The sequence below is a fragment of the Mauremys mutica genome, chromosome 1, assembly GCF_020497125.1.
Source record: "Mauremys mutica isolate MM-2020 ecotype Southern chromosome 1, ASM2049712v1, whole genome shotgun sequence".
In the NCBI taxonomy this organism is placed as follows: domain Eukaryota; kingdom Metazoa; phylum Chordata; order Testudines; family Geoemydidae; genus Mauremys; species Mauremys mutica.
The window spans coordinates 253,670,674-253,695,612 of NC_059072.1; the positions used below are offsets into that span (position 1 = coordinate 253,670,674).

The 24,939-nt window shown below is 44.1% G+C and overlaps 1 protein-coding gene across 4 annotated transcripts in view; it reads right to left on the reverse strand.

Moving 5' to 3' along the window:
* Positions 1–24,939, reverse strand: part of TFDP1 (transcription factor Dp-1) — a 118,844-nt gene that overhangs the window by 20,669 nt on the left and 73,236 nt on the right. For all 4 annotated transcript variants that reach the window (XM_045007330.1, XM_045007313.1, XM_045007320.1 and 1 more), the window contains exons 8-10: positions 18,062–18,130; positions 15,976–16,127; positions 13,739–13,905 (exon numbers count right to left, since the gene is read on the reverse strand). In XM_045007330.1, the coding sequence (XP_044863265.1) occupies positions 13,739–13,905; positions 15,976–16,127; positions 18,062–18,130 (388 nt within the window). The remainder of the gene's footprint in view (positions 1–13,738; positions 13,906–15,975; positions 16,128–18,061; positions 18,131–24,939) is intronic.

Here is a 24,939-nt window from a genome sequence, read left to right on the forward strand (position 1 = left end):
TGGTCACTTAGACAATTGTAGTTGTCACCTAGGTTTGCAGTTGATATGCTACTGGAGATAGTTAATAAAAGACCTAGCTTTTATATAGTGCTTTTAATCAATAAATAAAGAACTTTCCATCACTATTCCCATGTTACAAATTGGAAACTGAGGCATAGAGAGGTGAAGTGACTTACCCAAGGTCACTCAGCAGGCCAGTGGCAGATCTGGGAACAGTTTCAGTTCAGTGGTCTTTCCACTAGTCCACTCAGCTCCTGTGTGATTCCTCAGTGCTCCTCCACCCCTCCAGTAGAGTAGGGATAATGGTCATACTTTGAAATGTTTGCAAATGTGTAGCTACTAACAGGGCTGGTGAGAGAAATCTTATCTGTTGTGTACGTGCCAAAACCTTGGCTGTTGTAGTGTATGGTTGTTACAGTAACCTTAAGTGTGTGAGAGAAAAGTGGTGTCTCTCTCTCCTACCCACCGTTCCCCACAACATGTATCCCCCCTGCCATCGTTTCCAGCTCCCCCACCCCTTCCCTTCCCATTAAGACATTAGAAGGCAATGCAGAAGCCATTCACATGTAAAATGCTGATCCTTGCAGTCTTTCTGCCCTATGCTGCTCGGTACACATATTACAGGCAGCAGAATCCTGGAAAGTTGCACACTATCTTGGTTATGTAGCCTGAGCTACACATTGAGTTGGGACCCTCGCTCCCTGCTTCAGCCAGGCTTCCCCAGCCATGATCCAAGGCACCCAAACAGCCCCTCCTCCAAATGGGGCCCCCTCCCTCCCACACACTGGCCAGCCTCCCGTCTCACACAGGGGCAATATGCATCTTCACTGTTCATTTTCTAAATTTCAGATGTTTAAATTTGTGTTACCTTCATTCCCTTCACCTCAGATGCCAGCTCACATGAAAGGATAGGAAAAACGGGTTTAGATACTCCAAGAAGAACAGGGTTCCCCCCAGATTCCAGAACACACAATAAGCAGGAGAGTGACTCAGACCCCCGCAGAGGGGTAGGGCTCCACCAGATCCCAGCACACACATGGGAATGGGAAAATTAAGGGCTGACAGGGCCTTCTCACTCCTAAATTGCCAAATTCTTCAGATATCCCTCACATTCTTCAACCTCTCCAGTTCTTCCTAATCCCTGTCACCTTCCCTCTTATCCGAGTTCCCCAACCCCCCTCTTCCCTCCCCAGCACACATTTTCCATTTACCCCCCTTCCCATAATACCCCCAGCCTTCACTGCAGACCCAAAACCCTTCATCCCCTATTACCAACTACTCTTGCACACCAATCACCCCTGCCCTCATCCTCCCAGTGAGCATTCACATAAGGTTACTCACCTTGTGCACTAACTGAGGCTCTTTGAGATGGTTGTCCTTGTGGGTGCTCCACTTTAGGTGTTTTGGCGCCTTGCGCTTGTAATTGGAAATTTGTATTAGCAGTGCCGCGGTTGGTCTCGCGCCACTCCGAGTGGCTACTTGGCATGTACAGTCAACTGGCCCCCAGTTCATTCTCTACCCCAGAGCATCAATGTGGAACTCTGAAGTAGAGGGGAGGAAAGGGGTGTGGGGTAGTGGAGCACCCACAGGGACCACCATCTCGAAGAACCTCAGTTACTGCACAAGGTGAGTAACTCTCTCTTCTTCTTCGAGGAGTGTAGGTGCTCCAAGTTAGGTGACTGTTGAGCAATGCCCTTCAGTGGAGGGGAGGGGCTTTGGAGTTGGTTTATTTATGGTGGATAACACCATGAAACCAAATTGAGCGTCTGTAGCTGATTGTTGTTCTAAAGCATAGTGTTTAGTAAAGCTGTGGCCAGATGCCCAGGTAGCAGCTTTGCAAGTGTCCATTCATGGACACATTATTGAGAAAGTCCACAGATGCAGATAACACTCTGGTGGAGTGTGTGCAGACTCGCGATGGAGCTGACAGATTGCTGTTCTGGTAACACAAATGGATACAGTCAGATATCCTTTTGGATAGTCTCCGTTTTGAGATTGTTTGACCCTTTGAATGTTCAGTTGTAGACACGAAGAAGTGAGATGATTTTCTGAATGTTTTTGTTCTTTCTAGGTAGAAAGCTAGCACTCTGCAGACGTCTAGCGTGTGAAAGGCGGCCTCCCTGTTGTCAGCATGTGGCTTCAGGAAAAATATAGGTAAGCACATGGGTTGATTTCAATGAAATGGGGAGGCAACTTAAGAGTGCAGCCTTAGGACCACTTTGTCCATAAAGAATGTAGTATAAGGTGGGTGTGCCATTAGGGCACCTACTTCTCCCACTCGTCTTGCTGACGTGATAGCAATGAGGAAGGCCATCTTCACAGACAAGTGCAACGAGGAACAAGTTGCGAGGGGTTCAAACAATTTGCCCATGAGACTGTAGAGCACAAAGCTGATATTCCACAGGGGGGGGGGGGGGGTCAAGGGATGAGTGAAGATAGTGACTCTGTCCACCTTGTCGTGGAAGGAGGTGATGGCAGAGAGATGCATTCTGAGTGAGCTGGTGGATAGACCCAATTTCTTAAGTGTTAATATGTAGTCAAGGATTCTGGGTAATGGGGACGACTGTGGAACAATTTGTTTATCCTGACACCAAGTGCAGAATCGTTTCCACTTATGTATATATGTCTTTCTTGTACTCAGTCTATGGCTGTTCAATAGTATGTATTTCACTTCCTTGGAACACTCCTTCTCGGCCCCCATTAGCCACGTAGTAGCAGGCCTTGAGACCAAGTACTGCAAGGTGAGGATGGCAGACACGTCCAGCATCCTATGTCAGCAGGTGAGGTACTAAAGGAAGAATTCGGGGTGGTTCCACTGCCATTTGTCTCAGGTATGGGAATCATGTTTGCCTGGGCCACGTGGGTGCAATGTAAGTGACCCTGGATTTGTCCTGTTTGATCTTGTGAATGACCCGACCCAGCAGTGGGATCAGAGGCAATGCATACAACAGTGGGGCTTCCCACTTTACAAGGAGAGCATCTCCCAGGGACTGGTGTCCGAGCACCGCTTGGGAGCAGTATTGTGGGCATTTGGTATTCTGAGCTGTTGCAAATAGGTCTATAGCGGGGAACCCCTATAACTGGAATATGGTTGTTAGGGTTCCAGTATCTATCGCCCACTCATGTGTTGGAGAGAAGTCCCTGCTTAATTGGTCCGCTGTTGTGTTCTGAAATCTTGGTACAAAAGGCGCCAAAATGTCTATGTTATTGGTTATGCACCAGTTTCACAGATGTATTGCCTCTGTACAGAGGGGGTATGACTGAGCTCCCCCTTGGCAGTTTATATAGAACATGCATGCTGTATTGTCTGTGACAATCTTGATGGTTTTGTTCTGAATCGAGGGAAGAAAAAATGCTGACATGCATTTTGGACTGCCCTTAGCTCCAGTATACTGATGTCGAGATTGGACCCTGCTGGGGACCAGCGACCCTGGATGGTATTGTCGCATAAGTGTGCCCCCCAACCCACAAGGGAAGCATCTGTCGTGATCGTTATGGTTGGATCTTTCTGTTGAAAGGGGACACCTTAACAAATGTTCTGTGGTTGTGCCCACCATGTGAGCAAGTCCTTTGCCCTGCGGGGCATCATGAGCAGTGAGTTGAGAGAATGTCTGTGTGGTATATAAGACAGTTTGGAGCCAGGCTTGTAGGTCTCTCATGTGAAGCCTGTCATATTTTCCAACAAACGTTGCTGCAGCCATGTGCTCCAAGAGTTGTAAGCATGTTCTGGAGGATATTTGTGGACTGTCCATCACTGTTGCGATTAGATGGATTAAGGTGAGGAAACAGCATTGGGGTAACCTCACTATTGCTGCAAGACAGCTCAGGTGAGCTCCTATAAATTCTAATTGTTGGGCAAGAACCATAGTGGATATCTGATGATTATTTGTAACCCAAGGTGCGTGAACCAGGTTATCGTGGTGTGAGTGGTGTTCAGTGCTGTCTGTTGCACTGTTGCTTGTAGAAAAGTTGTCTATGTATGGAAAAAATCACTCTGTCTGCGAAGGTGAACTGCGACGACAGCTAGAACTTTGGAAAAGACCCTTGGGGCGGTTAACAGGCCAAAGGTTAACACTCTGTATTGGAAATGCTGATTACTATTCACCTGACACACAGAAGATTCCTGAGATTCACCCTAGGGAATGTGAAAATAAGTGTCTTGAAGGTCGAGGGCCATGAGCCAATCTCCTTTCTCTAATGCCAGAATTATTGTAGATAGTCACCATTTTGAAACATTCTGTTCTCACGAATTTGTTGAGCTTTCATAAGTCCAGGATAGGTCTCCACCTGCCAATCTTATTCTAAGTAAGAAAGTAATGGGAGTAAAACCCTCTCCCTATATGTTGAGCTGGTACGGGTTCGATGGCACCTAATTGAACAAGATGGTTTACTTCCTGCTGTAAGAGGTGAGGGGTCCTTGAAGTGGGACGAGGAAGTGGGGTGGATAGGTGGAATAGAAATAAAGGGGATGGAGTAAGCCTTCTGGATGATTTCCAGCACCCATTTGTCCATAGTGATGTTGTTCCAGGCTGGGTAATAGGGTGACAGGTGGTCTCTGAATGGTTTGGAGACCGGATCTAGTTCCCAAAGTAAAAGAGGTCTCATGCCCTCAACCACACCTTCAAAATGATTGTCTGGAGGTGGATGGGTGAGACGCGGAAGATTGACCTTGATTCTGCCAGCATCTTGTCTGTCTCTGCTTTCACCTTGGTCGTAGTGTCTTTGAGGCTAGGAGTATGGGGCAGCTGGAATCTTTGGTTGTAAAACCTGCCTTGTTTCTTTTTGTTTGAAGGTACTGTGGCAAAGTTCCTCCTCTCCTCTAGTAGGTCCTGCGCTTATTGGCGGATTTCTTCCCCTCAGTGGTTTTCCCCTTGGATGAAACCCATAGTCTGGATCAACTACTCCTATGTCTGATTAGGAGTAGCGGGGCTAGGGGGGAACCCGGGCCCGCCCTCTACTCCGGGTTCCAGCCCAGGGCCCTGTGAATTGCAGCAGTCTCTATAGTGCTACTTGTACCCGCTGCTTGACCGCTACAGCTCCCTGGGCTACTTCCCCATAGCCTCCTTCAAACACCTTCTTTATCCTCACCACAGGATCCTCCTGGTGTCTGATGCTGATTGATTGTATGGTGTTTTCCTCAATCCTCCAGTAGTACCCCCTCTCAGTTCTTAGTTCCTTGTGTCTCTTGCTCCCAGCTCCTCATGCGCACTTCTTTCCTCTGGCTCCTCCCCCCTAGACTGGAGTGAGCTCCCCTTTTTATACCAGGTGCCTTGATTAGCCTGTCCTGATTGGCTGCAGGTGCTCCAATCAATGTAGCTCTCTCCAGTGCCTTCTAGAAAGTTCTTAATTGGCCCCAGGTGCCTTGATTAGCCTGGAGCAACTGCCATTTTGGTTCCCATGGTACTAGGGATTTGCTTAGCCTGGAGCTAACATACCTGCTCCTCAGTTCTTTCCTGTAGCCTTGCTCCATCACAGTACATAGATGCCCAGAATTTTCAAGGTGGCTCAGGAGTCTTTTAAAGTGTACAAGAACAGGTTATTGCTTTCTGCAAACAATTTTTGGCCCTCAAAGGGCAGGTCCCTCGACGGTGGATTGAACCTCCCTTGGGAACCCGGAGAAGTGGAGCCAGGATGCCTGGCGCATGACTACAGATATTGAGATGGATCGTGCTGCCATGTCTACAGAGCCGAGGGAGGACTGGAGGGCTGTCCTGGTGATGAGAGACCCTTCAGAAATGTTTGCTCGTCATCTGGTAGATGCTCAATAAAGGTTGACATTTTAGAAAAGAGGTTGTGTGCATGTTTGGCCAGCAGGGCCAAGTAGTTTGCTATGTGGAATTGTAACGTAGCGGAAGAATAGGCTTTCCGCCTGAAAAGGTCCAGTCTTTTCCTCTCCTTATCCTAAGGGGTGGTTTTGGACTGATGTTGTTTTCCCCTTTGATTGATCATCTCTACCACAAGTGAATTTGGTGTGGGGTGGATAAACAGAAACTCAGCCCCTTTAGCTGGCACATAATATTTTTTGTCCTGCAAGAGGGAGGGGCTATTGCGCTGGTGGATGTCTGCCAGATTGTTTTTGCAGAGTCTATTATGGCAGCATTAATAGGCAGCTCTATTTTTGCTGTTGAGGATGCCTGAAGTATGTCTGTGACTATGTTGGGTTTCTAGTAGTTCTGATAATGAAATATCCAGGGATTCGGCTACCCTTTTAAAGAGATCCTGGAAAATAATCTCCCACCATGAGGGGTGGGGGCGTTATTGTTTCATCCAGTGATGAAGACAAAATGTGTGGGTGGCAGTGTATCACCTTCAGGTGCTCCTGAGGCTCTTCAGCCTCTTAATACTGTGCCTCAGAGGGTGCTGGGTCCATTGGCGAAGGTGACTGTGTTGTTCTGGATCTTGGTGGGTTGGAAGGCCTGAGATTCTGGGCCCTATAAATAGCCCATGGGTCCCAGTAAGGCCAATTTGGTGGAAGAGAAATAGGAGGTGGTAACCAGTGTTGAGTCTGCCAGCCACACAGTTCCGCTCAGTTCCGCGGGTGGTTGGTGATGAGAGGGTCCCAGTTTAAGGGAGGAGTGGCGAGAGGTGTATATGCCTCCCTCATCCTCTTCCTCCTCATTACTGGAGAGGAGAGGTACTGAGCCACAGAGAGTTGTCATTCTGCTTGGTCCCGGCCTCGCTGAGGTACCATCGGTACTGAATAGAGGAGTTCCTGGTGTCAGCAGTGTGCTCTGACTACAAATTAGAGCACCAGCTGTCAGTGCTGATCATTTGCTGTGTTGTGCCCCTGCACTACTCAGTAATGAGGTTTGCTTCGGCTCCAACGGTGCCGAGCTGGGAGGTTTTGCTTTAGGGTGCATACCTTGCCCGCACTGGGTCCATAGCTAATCGGGAAATCTTGGTACTGGACATTCCTGATGCCTCGTGGTCTGACGCTCTCGGTACTGTGGCAGATTTTCCACTGGAAGATTGCTTTCTTTTCGGTGAATCTTGTTGGGGGGGGGGAGAGTGAGACCGTTTTTTATTAGCCTTTTTGGGAGCAGGCTCATTAATAGCAGTTTTAGAGGTAGAACCCGGTCAGACACTGCCACTGGCGACCGTTGGCCAGAAGGTATCCTGAACTCAGGGTCGAAGGCTGGCTGGAGGGATTTCTCCATAATCAGGACTTTCAGCTGAAGATCCCTGGCCTTCTTTGTCCAAGGAGTTAATTTCTTGCAATGTGGACACTTTTGAGCAATGTGCGTCTCACTGAGGCAGAGGACATACCGTGTGTGGCCATCAGAAATAGGTATAGAAAGTCTGCAGGTCAGGCATAATTTAAAGCCAGGAGAGCTGGGCATGCCTGAGAGAGTACTTGTTTTGGAGAGTGAAACAGGATAAGCCCGTTATTTTTCTCTTGTTGTTTTTCAAGCCAGGAACTGCCGGCGCAGCAGGGTGAGGGAAAGGTAAAAACAATTATTTTTTTTTTAGAAAAATCTGAGTAAATATAAAACATAGGGTCTATAAAGAACAAAATGGATAGGCTATCGCTATTAGGAAAAACAGAAAATATTAAGCAATCTCAAGTTAGAGAGGAGCTGCTGTTGCTCCGACAAGCTACAGGCAGTAAAGAAGGAACTGGGGGATGGTTGGCTGCGTACACCAAATAGCCACTTGGAGATGGCTGCTGAGCATGTGCGGACAACCAGGACACTGCTACTACAAATCTAAGCTTACAAGTGCAGGGTGCCAAGACACCCAAAGTGGAGCACCCACAAGGACACACCTCGAAGAAGTATAATTTATTTTTTCAAAAATAGTTTCAGAGCCTTCTGAATACTTTTCTGTACACTCAGATTACATTTCTCCAAAATAAAACCTTAACAGTTCATGCCCAGACCTCTGCCCACAGTGGGTTTCAAACTTCAAAGTTGCTAAAACCTGTGAGCTTAATGGAATGCTAGGGGTTGGGGGAGAGGCTATATCTCAGGAACCGCTTGCTCAAATGACCCCACATTTAGATCACTAACCCTACTCTCCTAAACTCTCATGAGCATAGGCGCTGACTCCATGGGTACTCTGGGGCTGGAGCTCCCACGAGGAAAAATTAGTGGGTGTTCTGCACCCACCGGCAGCCAAGCTCCCCTCATCCCCACCCCACCTCCTCCTCCCCTGAGCACGCCGTGTCCCTGCTCTTCTGCCTACCTCCCAGCCACCGCCAAACAGCTGTTTGGCAGCGTTAGCATGGTCCAGGACGGGGAGGAGCAGAAATGTGGCGCGCTCAAGGGAGGAGGTAAGGAAGAGGTGGGGTTGGGATTTGGGGAAGGAATTGGAATAGAGGCAGGGAGGGGACAGAGTTGGGGCAGGGGCTTTGGGGAAGGGGTTGGAATGGGAGGGGGGGGGGCTCGAGCACCCACAGGAAAGAAGGGAAGTCAGCACCTATGCCCATGAAGCATAAGCAATTTAAGACATGTCATGTTTGCACATATATTTTAGTGCTCTAAAAAGTCATTCTTTTAACAGGAAGGACTTCTCTATCTTAGGGTATGTCTTCACTAGCAACGTTAAAGCGCTGCCGTGGCTATGTAGTTGCAGCACCAGTGCTGGGAGAGCGCTTGCCCAGCGCAGTAAAAAAAAAAAACCACACCCGTGAGGGGAGTGACTCCCAGCCCTGGTGCACTATCTACACTGCCAGTTTACAGTGCTGAAACTTGCAGTATTCAGGGGAGTGTTTTTTCACACCCCAAGCGAGAAAGTTGCAGTGCTGTAAAGTGGCAGTGTAGACAAGGCCTTAGGTAGAGCAGAGCTGCCCTCCATTATAAAATTAGAGGGAGAATGGGAGGGTCTCTACACATTCATCATCAGCATAAAGGGCTCAGAGAGATGTTAAGTAGCCTATTCAGCTTAATGAGATGTTCTCAGATGAAAGAGAACACACCTGATACAACTTTGACACCTGTGAACTGGCACATTCATGTGGCATGGGAGTTGTGTTTCCCCGCTCCCCAGAGCTGGAGAGTTTCTGATATGTGTCAAGCATACCCATTCTCAGCACTTCACACCAATCTCAGCAGTGTGTTTCTGGGGCCTGCTCCAAACATGCCTATTAGCTCACCACCCAGAGGGGAAGGGCTTTCCCAGATTCTGGCTCATACGTGGGGGAGGGGCTTGGAAGCTACTAGAAAGGCATGCCCCCTTGGAACCTGGCTCACATGGGGGGAGGGGGAGTCACAATACATGTCAGGGCCCACCCAGAGCCTGGCACACACAGTGGGGAAGGGAACAGGGCTGAGACATTCCCAGGGACCAGGAACCTCAGATTTCAGTTCAGATAGCGGGAGAAAGAAGGGCTCAGACCCATAGCCCGATAGGTGAGCCCCTTCTAAAACCTGGCTCACATAAAGGGGCAGGAAAGGGGGAGGGGGAGTCACAACACTCCTGTAGATGGCCTGGGGGCTCCCAGATTGTGGTACACACCTGGGAGGGGACTGCGGGGCAAACAGTCACCTCCCTCGCCCCCCATATCAATGTCCTACCACTCCCCTCCCCGTCCCCTCCTCATCACCTGATCCCCCAATTCCTCTTCTCCTCCTATTCCCACATACTTTTCCACTGTTAGTCACCCTCCCCTCCCTCAGCAAGCATTTGCTCATTGTAGTTTATTTTGTTTTTAAAAAATAGCTTCACTGCCTTCAAATATTCTGCTGTACTGAGATTTCATTTCCCCAAAACAAAATCCCCCCTTTGACAAAGAAAGATTGGAGCAGTACGCCTGGGGCTTTTTAAATTTCAAATGTCTGCCCTGAGTTGGATTTGAACTCTCAGTGCCTGACACGATGCTCTGATTCAATAACATCATCATACCCTTGGAGCCACCTAAATCCTATGATGTGAGGGGAAATAAACAGGAAGAACTAGAAATATTAAGTGAATAATCAGTTACAACATAATTAGGATCAGAGATTTGGTGGGATAATTCACGTAACTGGAAAATTGGTATAGAAGGGTACAGCTTGTTCAGTAAAGACAAGCATGGGAAAAAAAGGTGTTGTTGTTTTGTACATAAAAAATGTATACACTTGCACTGAGGTCAAGATAGAAGTGGGAGGCAAACCTGTTGAAAGTCTCTGGGTAAGGATAAAAGAGGTAAAAAACAAGAGTGATGTCCTGGCAGGAGTCCACTGTAGACCACCTAACCAGAAAAAAAAGAGGTGTATAAGCCCTTTTTTACACAACTAACAAAATCATCCAAAGCACAGGACTTGATGATGATGGGGGATTTCAACTACCCACACACCTGTTGGGAAAACAACACAACAGGACACAGATTATCCGACGTGTTCTTGGAATACACTGGAGATAACTTTTTATTACAGAAGATGGAGAAAGCAACCAAGGGGGAGGCTGTCATAGATCTGATCCTAACAAACAGGGAGTAACTGATTGCAGATTTGAAGGTGGAAGGTAGCTTCGGTGAAAGTGATCAAGAAATGATGAGTTCATGATTCTAAGAAATGGTACAAGGGAAAACAGCAGAATAAAAACAACAGACTTCAAGAAAGCAGATTTTAGCAAACTCAGAATTGGTAGGTAAGATCCTGTTGGAAGCAAGTCTAATGGGAAAAAACAGTTCAGGAGAATTAGCAGGTTTTTTTTTTTTTTTTACAGAGACATTATTAAGGGAACAAGAGCAAACTATTTCAGCGTGTAGGAAAGATGAAGTATAGTAAGAGACAATTTTGGCTTAAACCAGGAGATCTTCAATGACCTGAAACTCAAAAGAGTCATACAAAAACTGGAAAATAGGTCAAATTATTAAGGATGAATATAAAAAAAAGACAACTAAGCATGTAGGCACAAAATGAGATTAAATTAGCTGCTAGGGACAAAGGGTAACAAGAAAACATTTTACAAATACATTAGAAGAGGAATACCAAGGCCCATTACTCTATGAGGAGGCAAAGACAGTCACAGAAGAACACAGCAATGGCTGAAAAAAAATAATGCCTTGTTTCAGTTTTCAACAAAAAGCAGTCATTGGACGACTACCATAATGAACATCAATGTAAATCGGGTAGGATCTGAGGTTAAAATAGAGAAAGAACAAGTAAAGAATTACTTAGACAAGTCAGATGTCTTAAAGTCAGCAGGGCCTGATGAAATACATCCTAGAATACTTAAGGAACTGGCTGGAGAAATATCTCTAAGCTGCTAGTGATTATCTTTGAGAACTGGTGGAGGACAAGAGAGATTCCAGAGGACTGAAAAGGGGCAAATATAATACCCATCTATAAAAGGGAAATAAGGACAACCCATGGAACTACAGACTAAACAGCTTAACTTTGGTACCCAGAAAGATAATGAAGAAAACAAACAATCAATTTATAAGCACCTATAAGATAATAAGATGAGTAGAAATAGTAAATATGGATTTGTCAAGAAAAATCATGTCAAACCAATCTAACATCCTTCTTTGACAGGGTAACAAAGCCTTGTGGATGGGGGGGAAAGCAGTATATGGGATATCTCTCTACTTTAGTAAGGCTTCTGATACAGTCTCACATGACCTTCTCATAAGCAAACTAGGGAAATACAGCCTAGACAAGCCTACCATAAGATGGGTGCACAGCTGGATGGAAATTGTACTCAGAGTAGTTATCAATGGTTCTCAATCAAGCTGGAAGGCATATTCAATGTTTTCCCACAGGGATCTGTCCTGGGTCTGTTCAATTCAAAATCTTGATAAATGATTTGAATACTACCATAGAGAGTACACTTATAAGTTTGGCGATGATACCAAGCTGGGAGGGCTTGGAGGACAGCATTAGAATTCAAAATGATCTGGACAAACTGGAGAAATGGTCTGAAATAAATAAGATGAAATTCAGTAAGGACAAATGTAAGGTACTACACTTATGAAGGAATAATTAACTGCACAAATACAAAATGGGAAATGACTGCCTGTGAAGGAGTACTGCAGAAAAGGATCTTGGGTTTATTGTGGATCACAAACTAAATGAGTCAGCAATATAATACTGTTCCCAAAAAAGTAAACATTCCAGGCTGTCTTGGAAGCAAAATAAAAGAAGTAATTATTTTACTCTACTCAGCACTGATAAGGCCTCAACTGGAGTATTGTGTCCAGTTCTGGGCACCACACTTCGGGAAAGATGTAGACAAATTGGAGGAAGCTGAGAGTAGAGCAAAAAAAATGATTAAAGGTTTAGAAAATGAGACCTATGAGGAAAGATTGAGGGGGAAAAAAAAAAAAGGATTGTTTAGCCTGGAGATGAGAAGACTGAGTGGTGACATAACATTCTTCAAGTAGGTAATAGGTTGTTATAAAGATGAAGGTAATAAATTGTTCTCCTTATACACTGAGCACAGGACCAGAGGTAATGGGCTCAAATTGCAGCAAGGGAGATTTAGGTTAGACATTACAAAAAACTTCTTAACGGTTAAAGGTAGTTAAACATTGGAACAAATTACCTGTGGAGATTCCACAATCTCCCTAATTGGAGGTTTTTAAGAATAGGTTAGACAAACACTTGTCAGGGTTGGTCTAAACCAGTGCTGGGCAACCTGTGGCCCAAGCTGCTTCCCACAGCTCTCATTGGTCAGGAACGCGAACTGCGGCCACTGGGAGCTGCGGGCAGCCGTGCAAATGTAAATAAACAGTCTGGTGGCCTGCCAGCGGATTACCCTGACGGGCCGCAGGCTGCCCATCACTGGTCTAGATAATTCTTAGTCTTGCCTCAGTGCAGGGGACTGGACTAGATGACCTATTGAGATCCCTTCCACGCATACATTTCTGTGATTCTATGTAGAGGTAGTTTTCCAGATACCCTCTCTCTGTACTTGTTCAGCATAAACCATTAGGCATGTGAGCCTTAGCATGCCTAACTGGAAAAGCAACCTTTTTCAAGTAACATTTTAATTTGATTTCCCCCAAAAGGGTGGTGGGTACCATGCATTCTGTTGGGGTAACCTTTGAGCATCTGAGTACCTGGTGCAATGATCTGAGCCCTGGTTCAATCTCAATTTTTAGAATGTGTCAATTTTTAAACAAGCTGTTTTTTTCCCCTAGTGCTATATCTCTGGAACCCTCTGGTCAGGTGACCCCAAATTTCAGTCACTGACTGTAACCCTACCTTTATGAAGCATAACAAATTTCAAGGCAATCTCATTAACTATGGCTTTTATAACCCCTAGAATAAATAGACTTTAAACAGAAAGCTGATCTTAACATTAACTATATATCAGAACTGTCACTCTGCTATAACACTATAAATTTTTTTTTTAACTATTTACGAAGAGAAGCTGAAGAAGTCGGCACAAACTGTGAAGCCCCATCCACAACCATCAATGAAAGGAAGAACTAAGACAGCGGCAGTCCGGCAGCTCCCTTTTTCTTCTCGAGTGACGAGCAGGAGAGTGAGGGCACACACAATGACCAGACAGACCCTGCTAGAGAAAAATCTTCAGACCTGGGCACATGTGCATCCTGAAGTGTAGTACACATAAGAACAACCACTTGAAAAAGGAAAAAAATTCAGTCTTGTTCTTACCACTTACATCCTACTACAACAAACATACACATTTAAGAACAAGTTAAATATGTACACTGTTGGCTAATGAAAAGTTAGACAACTAAACATTTTATAGATGGGTTAAGTCAGAGTTCTAGTTCAACCAGTTTTTCCTCAAGTCCTATTTCAAAGAGAAAAACAGGAGAAGTATCTTACTTTGAGTAACTAACCTGTCACATATGGTTCCAGAGCTTTAGGAACCAAACTCCTGGCAATTTTTAGGTCCTCTGCTGAACAGCTTCCAGATTCTAGCCCACAAGCCATTCCCATTCGCTTTAATACTTCTATATCATCATGAATTTCAAAAGTATTGTCAAAATTAAATAGATATTCAAACCTGGAGGCGAGAAATTCAATCAGCTTGAATTACTTGCACTAATTTTTCCAAAACATTTCCAACAGAGTGTGGTACTTCAAGAAAATGAAAACATGGCCATTACAACTTATGTAGCCTTCATATTTTGTTCTAGTGAGCAATTCCAATGTCTCAAAATTCATACCTCTTAACTATATAAGAGACAAATAATGAAAAGGTTGCATGTTGCCCAAACCATTAACAGATTTAGCTGCAGACCCATAAGAACACAAGAATGACCATACTGGATCAGACCAATGGTCCATCTAGCTCAGTATCCCATTTTTCAACAGTGGCCAATGCCAGATGCTTCAAAGGGAATAAACAGAACAGGGAAATCATCAAGTGATCCATCCCGTCATCCACTCCCAGCATCTGAAAATGAGAGGTTTATGGACACTCAGAGAATGGAGCTGCACCCCGATCATCTTGGCTAATAGCCATTGATGGACCTATGATTAAGGCTGCGAGTTTATCATGGAGATGACTTTCTGGGACCTCTGGGACTTTTGCACTGGCCACTGCTGGGACAGTCTCGGGCCACTGCACTCCCCTCCCACAGCAGCAGCAGGAGTTTGGGTGTGGGAGGGGACTCATAGCTGGGGCATGGGAGAAGGCTCTGGGCAGCACTTACCTGGGGGGTACTTCCTGGCAGCGGCGACATCGTTCAGCTCCTAGGTGGAGGCTCCGCCGGGGGGGCTTTGTGTGCTGCCTCTTCCTGCAAGCACCGCCCCTGCAGCTCCCATTGGCTGTGGTTCCTGACCAATAGAAGCTGGTGCTTAGGGCAGAGGCAGCACACAGAGCTGTGTGGCTGCACCTCCATCTAGGAGCTGAGGGATGTTGCCCATGTTTATTGCCCATGACCTGTCCATGACTTTTATTAAAAATACTCATGACTAAAACGTAGCCTTACCTATTATACATGAATTTATCTAATTTTTTTTAATCCAGTTATAGTTTTGGCCTTTAAAACATCCCTTGGCAACAAGTTCCACAGGTTGGCTGTGTTATATGAAGAAGTACTTCCATTTGTTTGTTTTACACCTCCTGCCTATTAATTTCATCAGGAACTCTGGTTCTTGCATTATGTGAAGGGGGCAAATAACACTTCCTTATTCACTTTCTCCACACCATTTATGATTTTATGGACTCTGCCACCACAATGTTTACCCTTTTTTCCAGATCATTTATGAATATGTTGAACAGCACTAGTCCCAGTATGGCTCCTCTCTGCACTGTGAAAACTGACCATTTATTCCTACTCTTTGTCTCCTGTCTTTTAACCAGCTACTGGTCCACAAGATGACCATATCCTATGACTGCTAAGTTTCCTTAAGAGCCTTTGGTGAGAGACCTTGTCACAGGCTTTCTGAAAGCCTAAGTACACTATTCCCTCTGGATCACTTTTGTCCACGTTTGTTAACCTCCTCAAAGAATTCTAATATATTGGTGAGGCATGATTTCCCTTTATAAAAGCTGTGTTGACTCTTCCCCAGCAAATTGTGTTCATCTGTGTATCTGATAATTATGTTCTTTACCATAGTTTCAACCAATTTGCCTGGTACCGAAGTTAGGCTTACTGTCCCGCAAATGCCAGGTTCACCTCTGGTGCCTTTTTAAAAAATTGGTATCACATTAGCTATCCTCCAGTTATCTGGTACAGAAGCTGATTTTAATGATAAGTTACATACCACAGGTAGTAGTTCTGCACTTTCATATTTGAGTTCCTTCAGAACTCTTGGGTGAATACCATCTGATCCTTGTGACTTATTATTCTTTAATGTATCAATTTGTTCCAAAACCTCCTCTACTGACACCTCAATCTGGGACAGTTCCTCAGAGCTGTCACCTAAAAAGACTGGCTCAGGTATGGGAATCTCCCTCACATCCTCTGCAGTGAAGACTGATGCAAAGAATTCACTTAGCGTCTCCGCAACGACCTTTTCTTCCATGAGTGTTCCTTTAGCACCTCGATAGTCCAGTGGCCCCACTGATTGTTTAGCAGGCTTCCTGCTTCTCATGAGGTACTTAAAAAATTCATGAACAACCTACTTGTCATTTGAAATACTACAATCGATCACGGTCTTCTTGCTGGTGTTCACAATGATAAATGGCAGATGTATGACAGAATTGGAAGGCGGTGGTCGGTTTGCCTGTTGTTCTGTTTGACGATTTCGTTGAACGAGGTTCTTGAAGGCAATTTGCTGCAAAAAGTAATAGTGGCTTACAAAACTACACATATTCAACAATTATTTCTTCTTTGTTATTCTCTTATTAAAAATGTATATATTTGAGGTGTGTCTGAAGAAACTAAAGCAGAACTAGGAATCTCAGTATTTAAAAGAAATACTGAAGTCCTATCAACTTGACACTGTCAACTCTTCCCAAACTTGTAAATTACTGAAATATACAAAATACAAAAATACATTTGGAATTAACCAGTTTACTTTAATGAAAATATTTTGAAACTTAAGAAGCAGACATTTATCATGTAAATGTTCCTCCACTTCTTTAATGTTACTAAACATTGAACACAAGTCAAGGATACCATAACCCAGCAGATCTCAAACTGTAGGTCAGGACCCCAAAGTGTGTTACGGCCCCATTGTAATGGGGTCGCCAGGGCTGGCATTAGACTTGTTGGGGCCCAGGGCCAAAGCTTGAGCCCCAATGCCTGGGGCCGAAGCCAAAGGGCTTCAGCTCTGGGTGACGGGCTCAGGTTTTGGCTTTGGTTCCCCTGCCCGGGGTGGTGGGGCTTTGGTGGGCTCAGGCTTCTGTCTCCCCTCCTGGGGTCATGTAGTCATTTTTGTTGTCAGAAGGGGGTTGCGGTGCAATGAATTTGAGAAACTCTGCCATAACCCAACACTAGGGCTGGCTGAAAATCTTCCAATAGAAAATTAGATTTTCGACTAAACTAAATTTTCCACAGAAAGCTGCCATTTTCCAACCAGCTCACACCAGCATTTGTGGCAATACGGTCAGTTTTCTTTCTCAACCTTTAGCCTAAAGTTATGTCTACACTACAAACCTGATCATGCCTACTAACAATATTTTCAACTGTAAGTGCACACAAAGACAAACCACGTTCAGAATGCCCTCAGATTTTAATTTGTAAAGGTGTCACAGAATTATGCACTGAAAAATGCACAAAAGTTTGGGGAAAACTGGAGGTTTTAACCACTACTGAGGGGCAGTTGTGGCTTCTGACAATGTAGGAGGCGTGGTGATAAAACTTCTTCAAAAAAAATGAGTATGAACTCCCAATTCCTGACACACCAGACTCCATACTAACTTCTCCTTCCTGCCACCTACAACAGTAAATAGTAGTAGTTATTCACCTTGTGAAGTAATGACGGTTCTTTGAGATGCATGTCCCTATGGGTGCTCCACTGTAGGTGTGCTTGTGCCCCTGTGCTGCTGATTGGAAAACTTCAGTAGCAGCATCCATTAGGCCTGCACATGTGGTGGAGCACCCATAGGAACACTACTTGAAGAAGAACATTAGCTAGATCTTTCTGCTAAAGTGATCAGCAATGAAAGAATTTAAATTTGGCTTTTAAATTCACCTAATTACATTTCAGAGTTACTCCACTGAGATGAACAGGGATGTATCTCACATCTTTTAGAGCTAGTGTTTCAACATGGAACTGGTTCACATACCGAAAGTTATTTTTCCAAACATGAGGACTCAAAACTTAATTTTTTAGTGTAATATATTCGGCAGACAAATTTGGTGGCATGGCTGTATTCTCAGGTCACGAATCACAGAAAATAAAGTGCCAGTACTCATTAAAAATAAAATATACACATCTGAGAACAGCTGTAAAATAAAGAAACATTTCAAATCTGAGATCTGAATTGAATGTCAAAATTCAAGGAATATAAGAACAGGTTATATTGTCATTGTCAACAAAACCTTAGTTTAAATGCACTTGAAGCTGCCATGGAATTTAACATGGAACACTGGGTTCTTGTCAACTTCTCCTACAGCACAACAGTCTTGGCTACAGTGCTAAATTCACATTGTGTGTGTATTCTTCAATCTCCTGCTAGATCTTTTGTTTTTAATATGTGTAAGAAAAACTGGTATACAAATACAAGTTACCTTGCCCTACAGACAAGAGTACCTTGACTGTACCTGTAGAATAAGTTCTTGTAGCTGAGACTGTTTTTGCTTTATTCTTTCAAGTCTTCTCTGTCTCTCCACCTTCAGAAAGAAAAGGGGTTTTATTTTAACTGTATTTCATATTCAAATGTATTTTATGATGCAACATTTGGCATTAAAAATGCCATCCACTGAATTTTAATACATTTTTATACTGCTTTTTAGTGTGTGGTCTCAAAAAACAAAAGTTTTTATATCAACTGGAAAACTAGGGAGTTGGCATTATATTAAATCACACACAAAAAGTCTCAAAAAAATTTATGGAATTTACTATCTACGCTAGTGAAAGTAAAATCTCATATGTGGTGTGATTTGGCAGTTTAATTCAGATATTTCCATACTAACACAATTAAACTAAAACTATTTGCAAGATTATTTCAAGCCAAAGACCTTACTCATTACAGCAAATTGCGTGTTATGAAACCACAGGTGTTAAAACAACTGAACCTCCAGTGAGTATATACACTACAGATAATTTCAAAAGTGCCTAGCAGTCAAGAGGATTTAGCTTAAGGCCCAGATTTTTAAAGGTATTCAGGTGTGGCTGCACTCAGCATTGCAATGCCTAACTGACTCAGAAGCCTAAATCTCACCTTCAAAAGGAATGTAGGCACTTAGAAGCCACAATCCCATTGATGGGGATGAGGGCCTAAATGAGTAAGATGCTTTAGAAAATGGGGTTTAGGGTAAAATTTGCAGAAAAACGTATATCCACGTACAATACCTGGCCTATTTTGGAAACATTTATTTCAAGGGTGAAACTACACATTTTCCGTTGATACACAACAGTATGGTTTGTGCATTAGGCAGTGCAATTTTACAAATTTATAAAAAACTCATATTTATTATAAAAGGTACCTGGGTAAATTCAGTAAAATTACAACAGAACTCACATTATAATCCCTATGTCCAAATATTCAAAACCTCCTGGAAAAGCTAGTATCAGAGGGGTAGCCGTGTTAGTCTGGTTCTCTAAAAGCAGCAAAGAATCCTGTGGCACCTTATAGACTAACAGACGTTTTGCAGCATGAGCTTTCGTGGGTGAATACCCACTTCTTCGGATGCAAGTGGTGGAAATTTCCTGGGGCAGGTATATATAAGCAAGCAAGAAGCAAGCTAGAGATAACGAGGTTAGATCAATCAGGGTGGATGAGGCCCTGTTCTAGCAGTTGAGGTGTGAAAACCAAGGGAGGAGAAACTGGTTCTGTAATTGGCAAGCCATTCACAGTCTTTGTTTAGTCCTGAGCTGATGGTGTCAAATTTGCAGATGAACTGGAGCTCAGCAGTTTCTCTTTGAAGTCTGGTCCTAAAGTTTTTTTGCTGTAGGATGGCCACCTTAAGATCTGCTATTGTGTGGCCAGGGAGGTTGAAATGTTCTCCTACAGGTTTTTGTATATTGCCATTACTAATGTCTGATTTGTGTCCATTTATCCTTTTCCTTAGAGACTGTCCAGTTTGGCCGATGTACATAGCAGAGGGGCATTGCTGGCATATGATGGCATATATTACATTGGTGGAAGTGCAGGTGAATGAACCGGTGATGTTGTGGCTGATCTGGTTTGGTCCTGTGATGGTGTTGCTGGTGTAGATATGTGGGCAGAGTTGGCATCGAGGTTTGTTGCATGGATTGGTTCCTGAGCTAGAGTTACTATGGTGCGGTGTGCAGTTACTGGTGAGAATATGCTTCAGGTGAATATGCTCCTGGGCTGAATTTTTCCATGGTTAGGCTCAGTCTAGAGGCAATTTTGTGTTTTGTTTGGAAGTGAAACAAATTTCTTTACCCATTTCCACATTACAAAAACAACCAGAATACAGACTTTTTCTCCAATTAAAAGGAAAATGAAATCATTTTTTCTTATGTAAGAATCAGATGTCTGAGAACTTGAAAGTTTTAAATTCAGATTGAGTCTTAATTTGCACAGAAAGAAGTACAGCAATAACTTTTGCTAATTTTGGCTGCTACGATATTAACTGCAGTACCAATTATAATGAGTATCCACATGGGAAGTCTTCAACATAAACTCTCTCTCCAGACAGATTTCAATACAGACGAATTGAAAATCTTTTGTTCCTATACATTTTATAGGTTCTGCAGGAGGGAGTTTATAATCACCCCAAGAACAAATAGGAGGACTTTCACGTTCTTCTATGTCAGAAGTTATATACAAAGAGAGAGGTTACTCACCCTGTGCACTAACAGTAGTTTGAGATGTGTGTCCCTATAGGTAGTGCCCTATCAAATTCACGGTCTATTTTGGTCAATTTCATGGCCATCAGATTTTAAAAATTGTAAATTTAATTATTTCAGTTATTTAAATCTGAAATTTCATGGGGGTGTAATTGTAGGAGTCTAGACCCATAAAGGAGTTGTGGGTGGTTGCAAGGTTATTGTAGGGAAGGTTGCGGTACTGCTACCCTTATTTCTTTGCTGCTACTGGCAGCGGCGCTGCCTTCAGAGCTGGGAAGCTAGAGAGCAGCGGCTGAAGGCAGAGCCAACGCCAACAGTAGAGCAGAAGTAAGGACTGCATGGTATGGTATTGCCACCCTTACTTCTGCGATGCTGCCTACAGAGCTGGGCCCTCAGTCAGCAGCTGCCACTCTCCACCTGCCCAGCTCTGAAGGCAGTAGCGCAGAAGTAAGGGTGGCATGGTTTACTATTGCCACCCTTACTTCTGCGCTGCTGCTGGCGGGGCGCTGCCTTCAGAGCTGGGTGCCCAGCTAACAGCCGCGGATCTCCAGCCCCCCAGATCCAAAGACAATGCAGAAGCGAGGGTGGAAATACTGCGACCTCCCTAAAATAACCTTGCAACCCCCCTGCAACTCCCTTTTGGGTCAGAGCCCCAATCTGAGAAACGCTGGTCTCCTCTGTGAAATCTGTACAGTATAGGGTAAACGCACACAGAAGACCAGATTTCACAGCGGGAGACCAGATTTCACAGTCTGTGACACATTTTTCCTGGCTGTGAATTTGGTAGGGCCCTATCTATAGGTACTCCTCTTCAGAAGACTACATCTTGGATTGGACATTTTCAGTAGCAGTGCCTGTTCAGCTTGCACATGCCCTCTACTTGGCCTCATGACCTGCACTGAGTTCATATGGAGCTGTGCAGGTGAACTGCACTCAGTTCCTTCTTGACTGCAAGGTCTCATAAAGGAAACCCCAAAGCAAAGGTAGAGCACTCATAGGGACACACACTATCTTGGAGAACTACAGTTACTGCACAGGGTGAGTAACCTTTCCTTCTTCGAGCAGTGTTCCTATGGGTTCTCCACTTCAGGTGACTACCAAGCAGCATCCTCATGAAAAGGAGGGGGCTTTGGAGTCAGGTCCAATACTGAAATAATATTGCAGAGTCAGACACAACATACACAGCTGAATTACAGATTATTACAGAGTGCTTTGAAAAAAGTGTGTATAGAGGTTCAAGTTGCAGCTCTTCAGATCTCAGTGATGGAAACATTCTTGAGAAAAACTACTAAGGTAGAGACACACCTCACTGAATGGGCTAATGTACTAAGAAGAGGTTGAATATCATTATACTGATAAGAAATGATGCATCCAAATATCCACCTAGAGAGTCTTTGTCTGGAAACTGTAGCTCCCTAACATCTGTCAGCAAATTGATACAAACAATCTGGGAAGTTTCCTAAATGATTTCGTTCTGGCCATGTAAAAGACTAATGCTCTCTTTTGCAATGCAGCATCCCCCCAGGCCAGATATGGTTTGGGGAAGAAAACTGGGATATGAATAACCTAGTTAATATAGAATTCAGCTGACAACTTAGTTAAGAATTTTGGGTGTGGCTATAGTAAAAACTTATCTTTGACAAATACAGTGAAGGCAGGGATTGCCTGTAGGGACCTCCTATCTCTCCAACTCTTTGAACAGACATAATGGCTACCAACAAGGCCATCTTCATAAATAAGTTCAGTAGTAAACAGGGAGGGAACCACTGAATCAAAGGGAGGTCTCATACACACCTGAGCACTAAGGTCCCAAACTAGAGTAGGATGTTTGATTTGAGGGAAGAGTTTTCCCCGACTTTTTGCTCCCCTGATTATGGTGAGAATTGTCAACACTAAGAAACCTTCTGCCAGAGAATGGAGAAAGTCATGCTAGCTGCCAAGTGAACTCTAACAGAGCTCAGAGATAACCCCAAGTTCTTCAGTTCCAGAATGTAGACCAATAGCAAAGATGAAAGGTGAAAGATGTTGCAGAACACACCAACGGCTAAATATATTACACTTTTGCAGGTTGGTATTGCGTGTAGACTCCTTCCTGCTGTTTAATGTACCCTTTTTACCTGCAAAGAGCAGGTTGATTCTATCCCTATGAACCACTGATGAGCTATGCTTTGAGGCAAAGAACGCAGAGGTTCAGATGAAGGACTTGACAAGCATCCAGAGAGAGGAGATGGGGAATGACTGGGAGACTAATTGCCTGATGATCTGCCAGCTGCATGAGGTAAGGAAGCCATGTCTGTCTTGGCCACATTGGGACTATCAGTATGAACTTGGCCTTCTTCTGTCTTGTTCTCTACTTTCAATATTAGAGGCCCTGGGAGAAAAGCAAATAACAGTCACAGTGTCCAAAGCAGGAGAAAGGCATCCCCCAGGGAGTGGCAACCCAATCCCCCTCTTGAACACAACTGAGTGCACTCCTTGTTCATGGTAATGATGAAGAGGTCTCCCTACAGAAGACCCAAATCTAAAATAAGCAATTGAGAATCCAAGGGTCTAGCTCCAATTCATAATCCTGTGCAAAACTTCTGTTTAGAGAGTCTACTGTGATGTTCTGAATGCCAGAAAAGTACCCTGCAGACACGTAGATATGACTAAGTATGCACCAATTCCATAGTCTTATAGCTTCAGAGTAAATGGAAGGCGATCTCGCTCCTCTTTGCTCATCAACATAAAACATGCAGGCCACATTGTCTGTCGTGCTCTTAATGCACCTGACTCTGATCAATGGCATAAAATGGAGACAGGCATTTCTGACTGCTGAGTTCCAGCAAGCTAATGTGTAGGGTGGTCTTGTGGGGATGAGTATATAGCAATACAAGTATCTAGGTGTACTCCCTATCCCAAAAGAGATGCATCTGTTATTACAACAGTTGGAGGTGGCTAGGTAAAGAAAAATCCTGCACAGACATTGTGGGGGGTGGGAGTATCTTTCCACAAATCAAGGGAGTCCTTTATGAATTGTGGAACTGAGACCTGTTCGTCCAGACTGTTTGTTTGGAAAGTAGATGGTTGAGTCACTGTTGGAGGCATTGAAAATGCAATTTTGCATGGCTTACTATGAAGGTACATGCTGAGATATGCCCCAAATGTTGAAGGCAGTTCCTGGCTGATGTTTGCAGGCTGACCTACATTGTGAGAATAAGATTCGATAGTGTCATAAACCTGGGTGTTGGAAGGTAGGCTTTGGCAGTTACTGTATCTGCGGACGCCCCTATGAATTCTAGTAATTACACAGGTTAAAGTAGACTATTGGATATTTAACTGAAGTCCTAGCTTGAGGAACAGTGCTATGGCCTTCTGAGTGGCTAACAAGGTCTCATCATAAGATCGACCCTTCAGCAGACAATCATCAAGATACAGAAATATTACTATTGCTTCTCTGCAGATAGGTATGACCACTGCCAGAACTTTTGAGAACACTCTGGGAGCAGAGGAGAGACTGAATGGGAGAACCCTGTATTGAAAATATTCTTGGCCTAAGGCAAAATGAAGAAATGGGAAGGATAGAACACTATATGGAAATAAATATCTTGGATGTCAAGGGCTGAAAAACCTTTGAATTTTTTTACCTTCAAAATTTGTTGAGGATCCTTAGATCTAGGATGGGTCTCAACCCTCCATTGTTTTTTGGGACCAGGAAGTACAGTAACTCTTCGCTTAATGTTGTAGTTATATTCCTGAAAAATGCTACTTTAAGTGAAACAACGTTAAGTGAATCCAATTTCCCCATAAGAATTAATGTAAATAGTGGGGGTTAGGTTCCAGGGAAAATTTTTTCGACAGACAAAAAACTTACACACACACACAATTTTAACAATTTAATACTGTACACAGCAATGATGACTGAGAAGCTTGGTTGAGGTGGTGGAGTCAGAGGGTGGGATATTTCCCAGGGAATGCCTTACTGCTAAATGAGGAACTAGCACTCGGCTGAGCCCTCAAGGGTTAACACACTGTTGTTAATGTAGCCTCACACTCTAAAAGGCAGCAGGAATGGAGGAGGGGGAGACAGCATGGCAGAGAGAGACAGAGACACACTGTGCGTGTGTGTGCGCGTGCATGTGCACTGTCCTGAGCCCTTTTGTGTGTCCTCTCCCCCCTCCCATCCCCGTGGAGACAGGGTAAAGCAGCAGGGGGCAGGACGACACGTGCAAAGTTTCAAAGATTTCAGTGAATAGAAGATTGTTGGGGGCACAATAGATCTGGACAAGGAGAAGAAGTCTGAAGATAAATGTGAGAAGGGAGGGACAGGCAGTAGAAACAAAACTGAAACTGTTTGAGCAGCATATTCCAGAAGTCCTGAGGTCTTTCTGAGTGTAGCCTTCATTGATTTGAGATCTACCATACCATTCTCTCACTAGAAGGGAAAACCTATAATGGCAGCAGGCTCTAAAAGAGACCCAGTTTGGGAATATTTTAATGAAATTCCTCTACTTGTGGGTAAGACAGGCACGCATGAAAAATGCAAACAGTGCAACAAAGAAATGCAAGGCCTGGTTGCCCGAATGAAACAACATCATGAGAAGTGTTCCTTCTCAGGAGGAAGTTGCTTTGAAGATGATGAAAGGAACATGTCTGAACATGCAGGATCTTCAGGTTGGTAAAA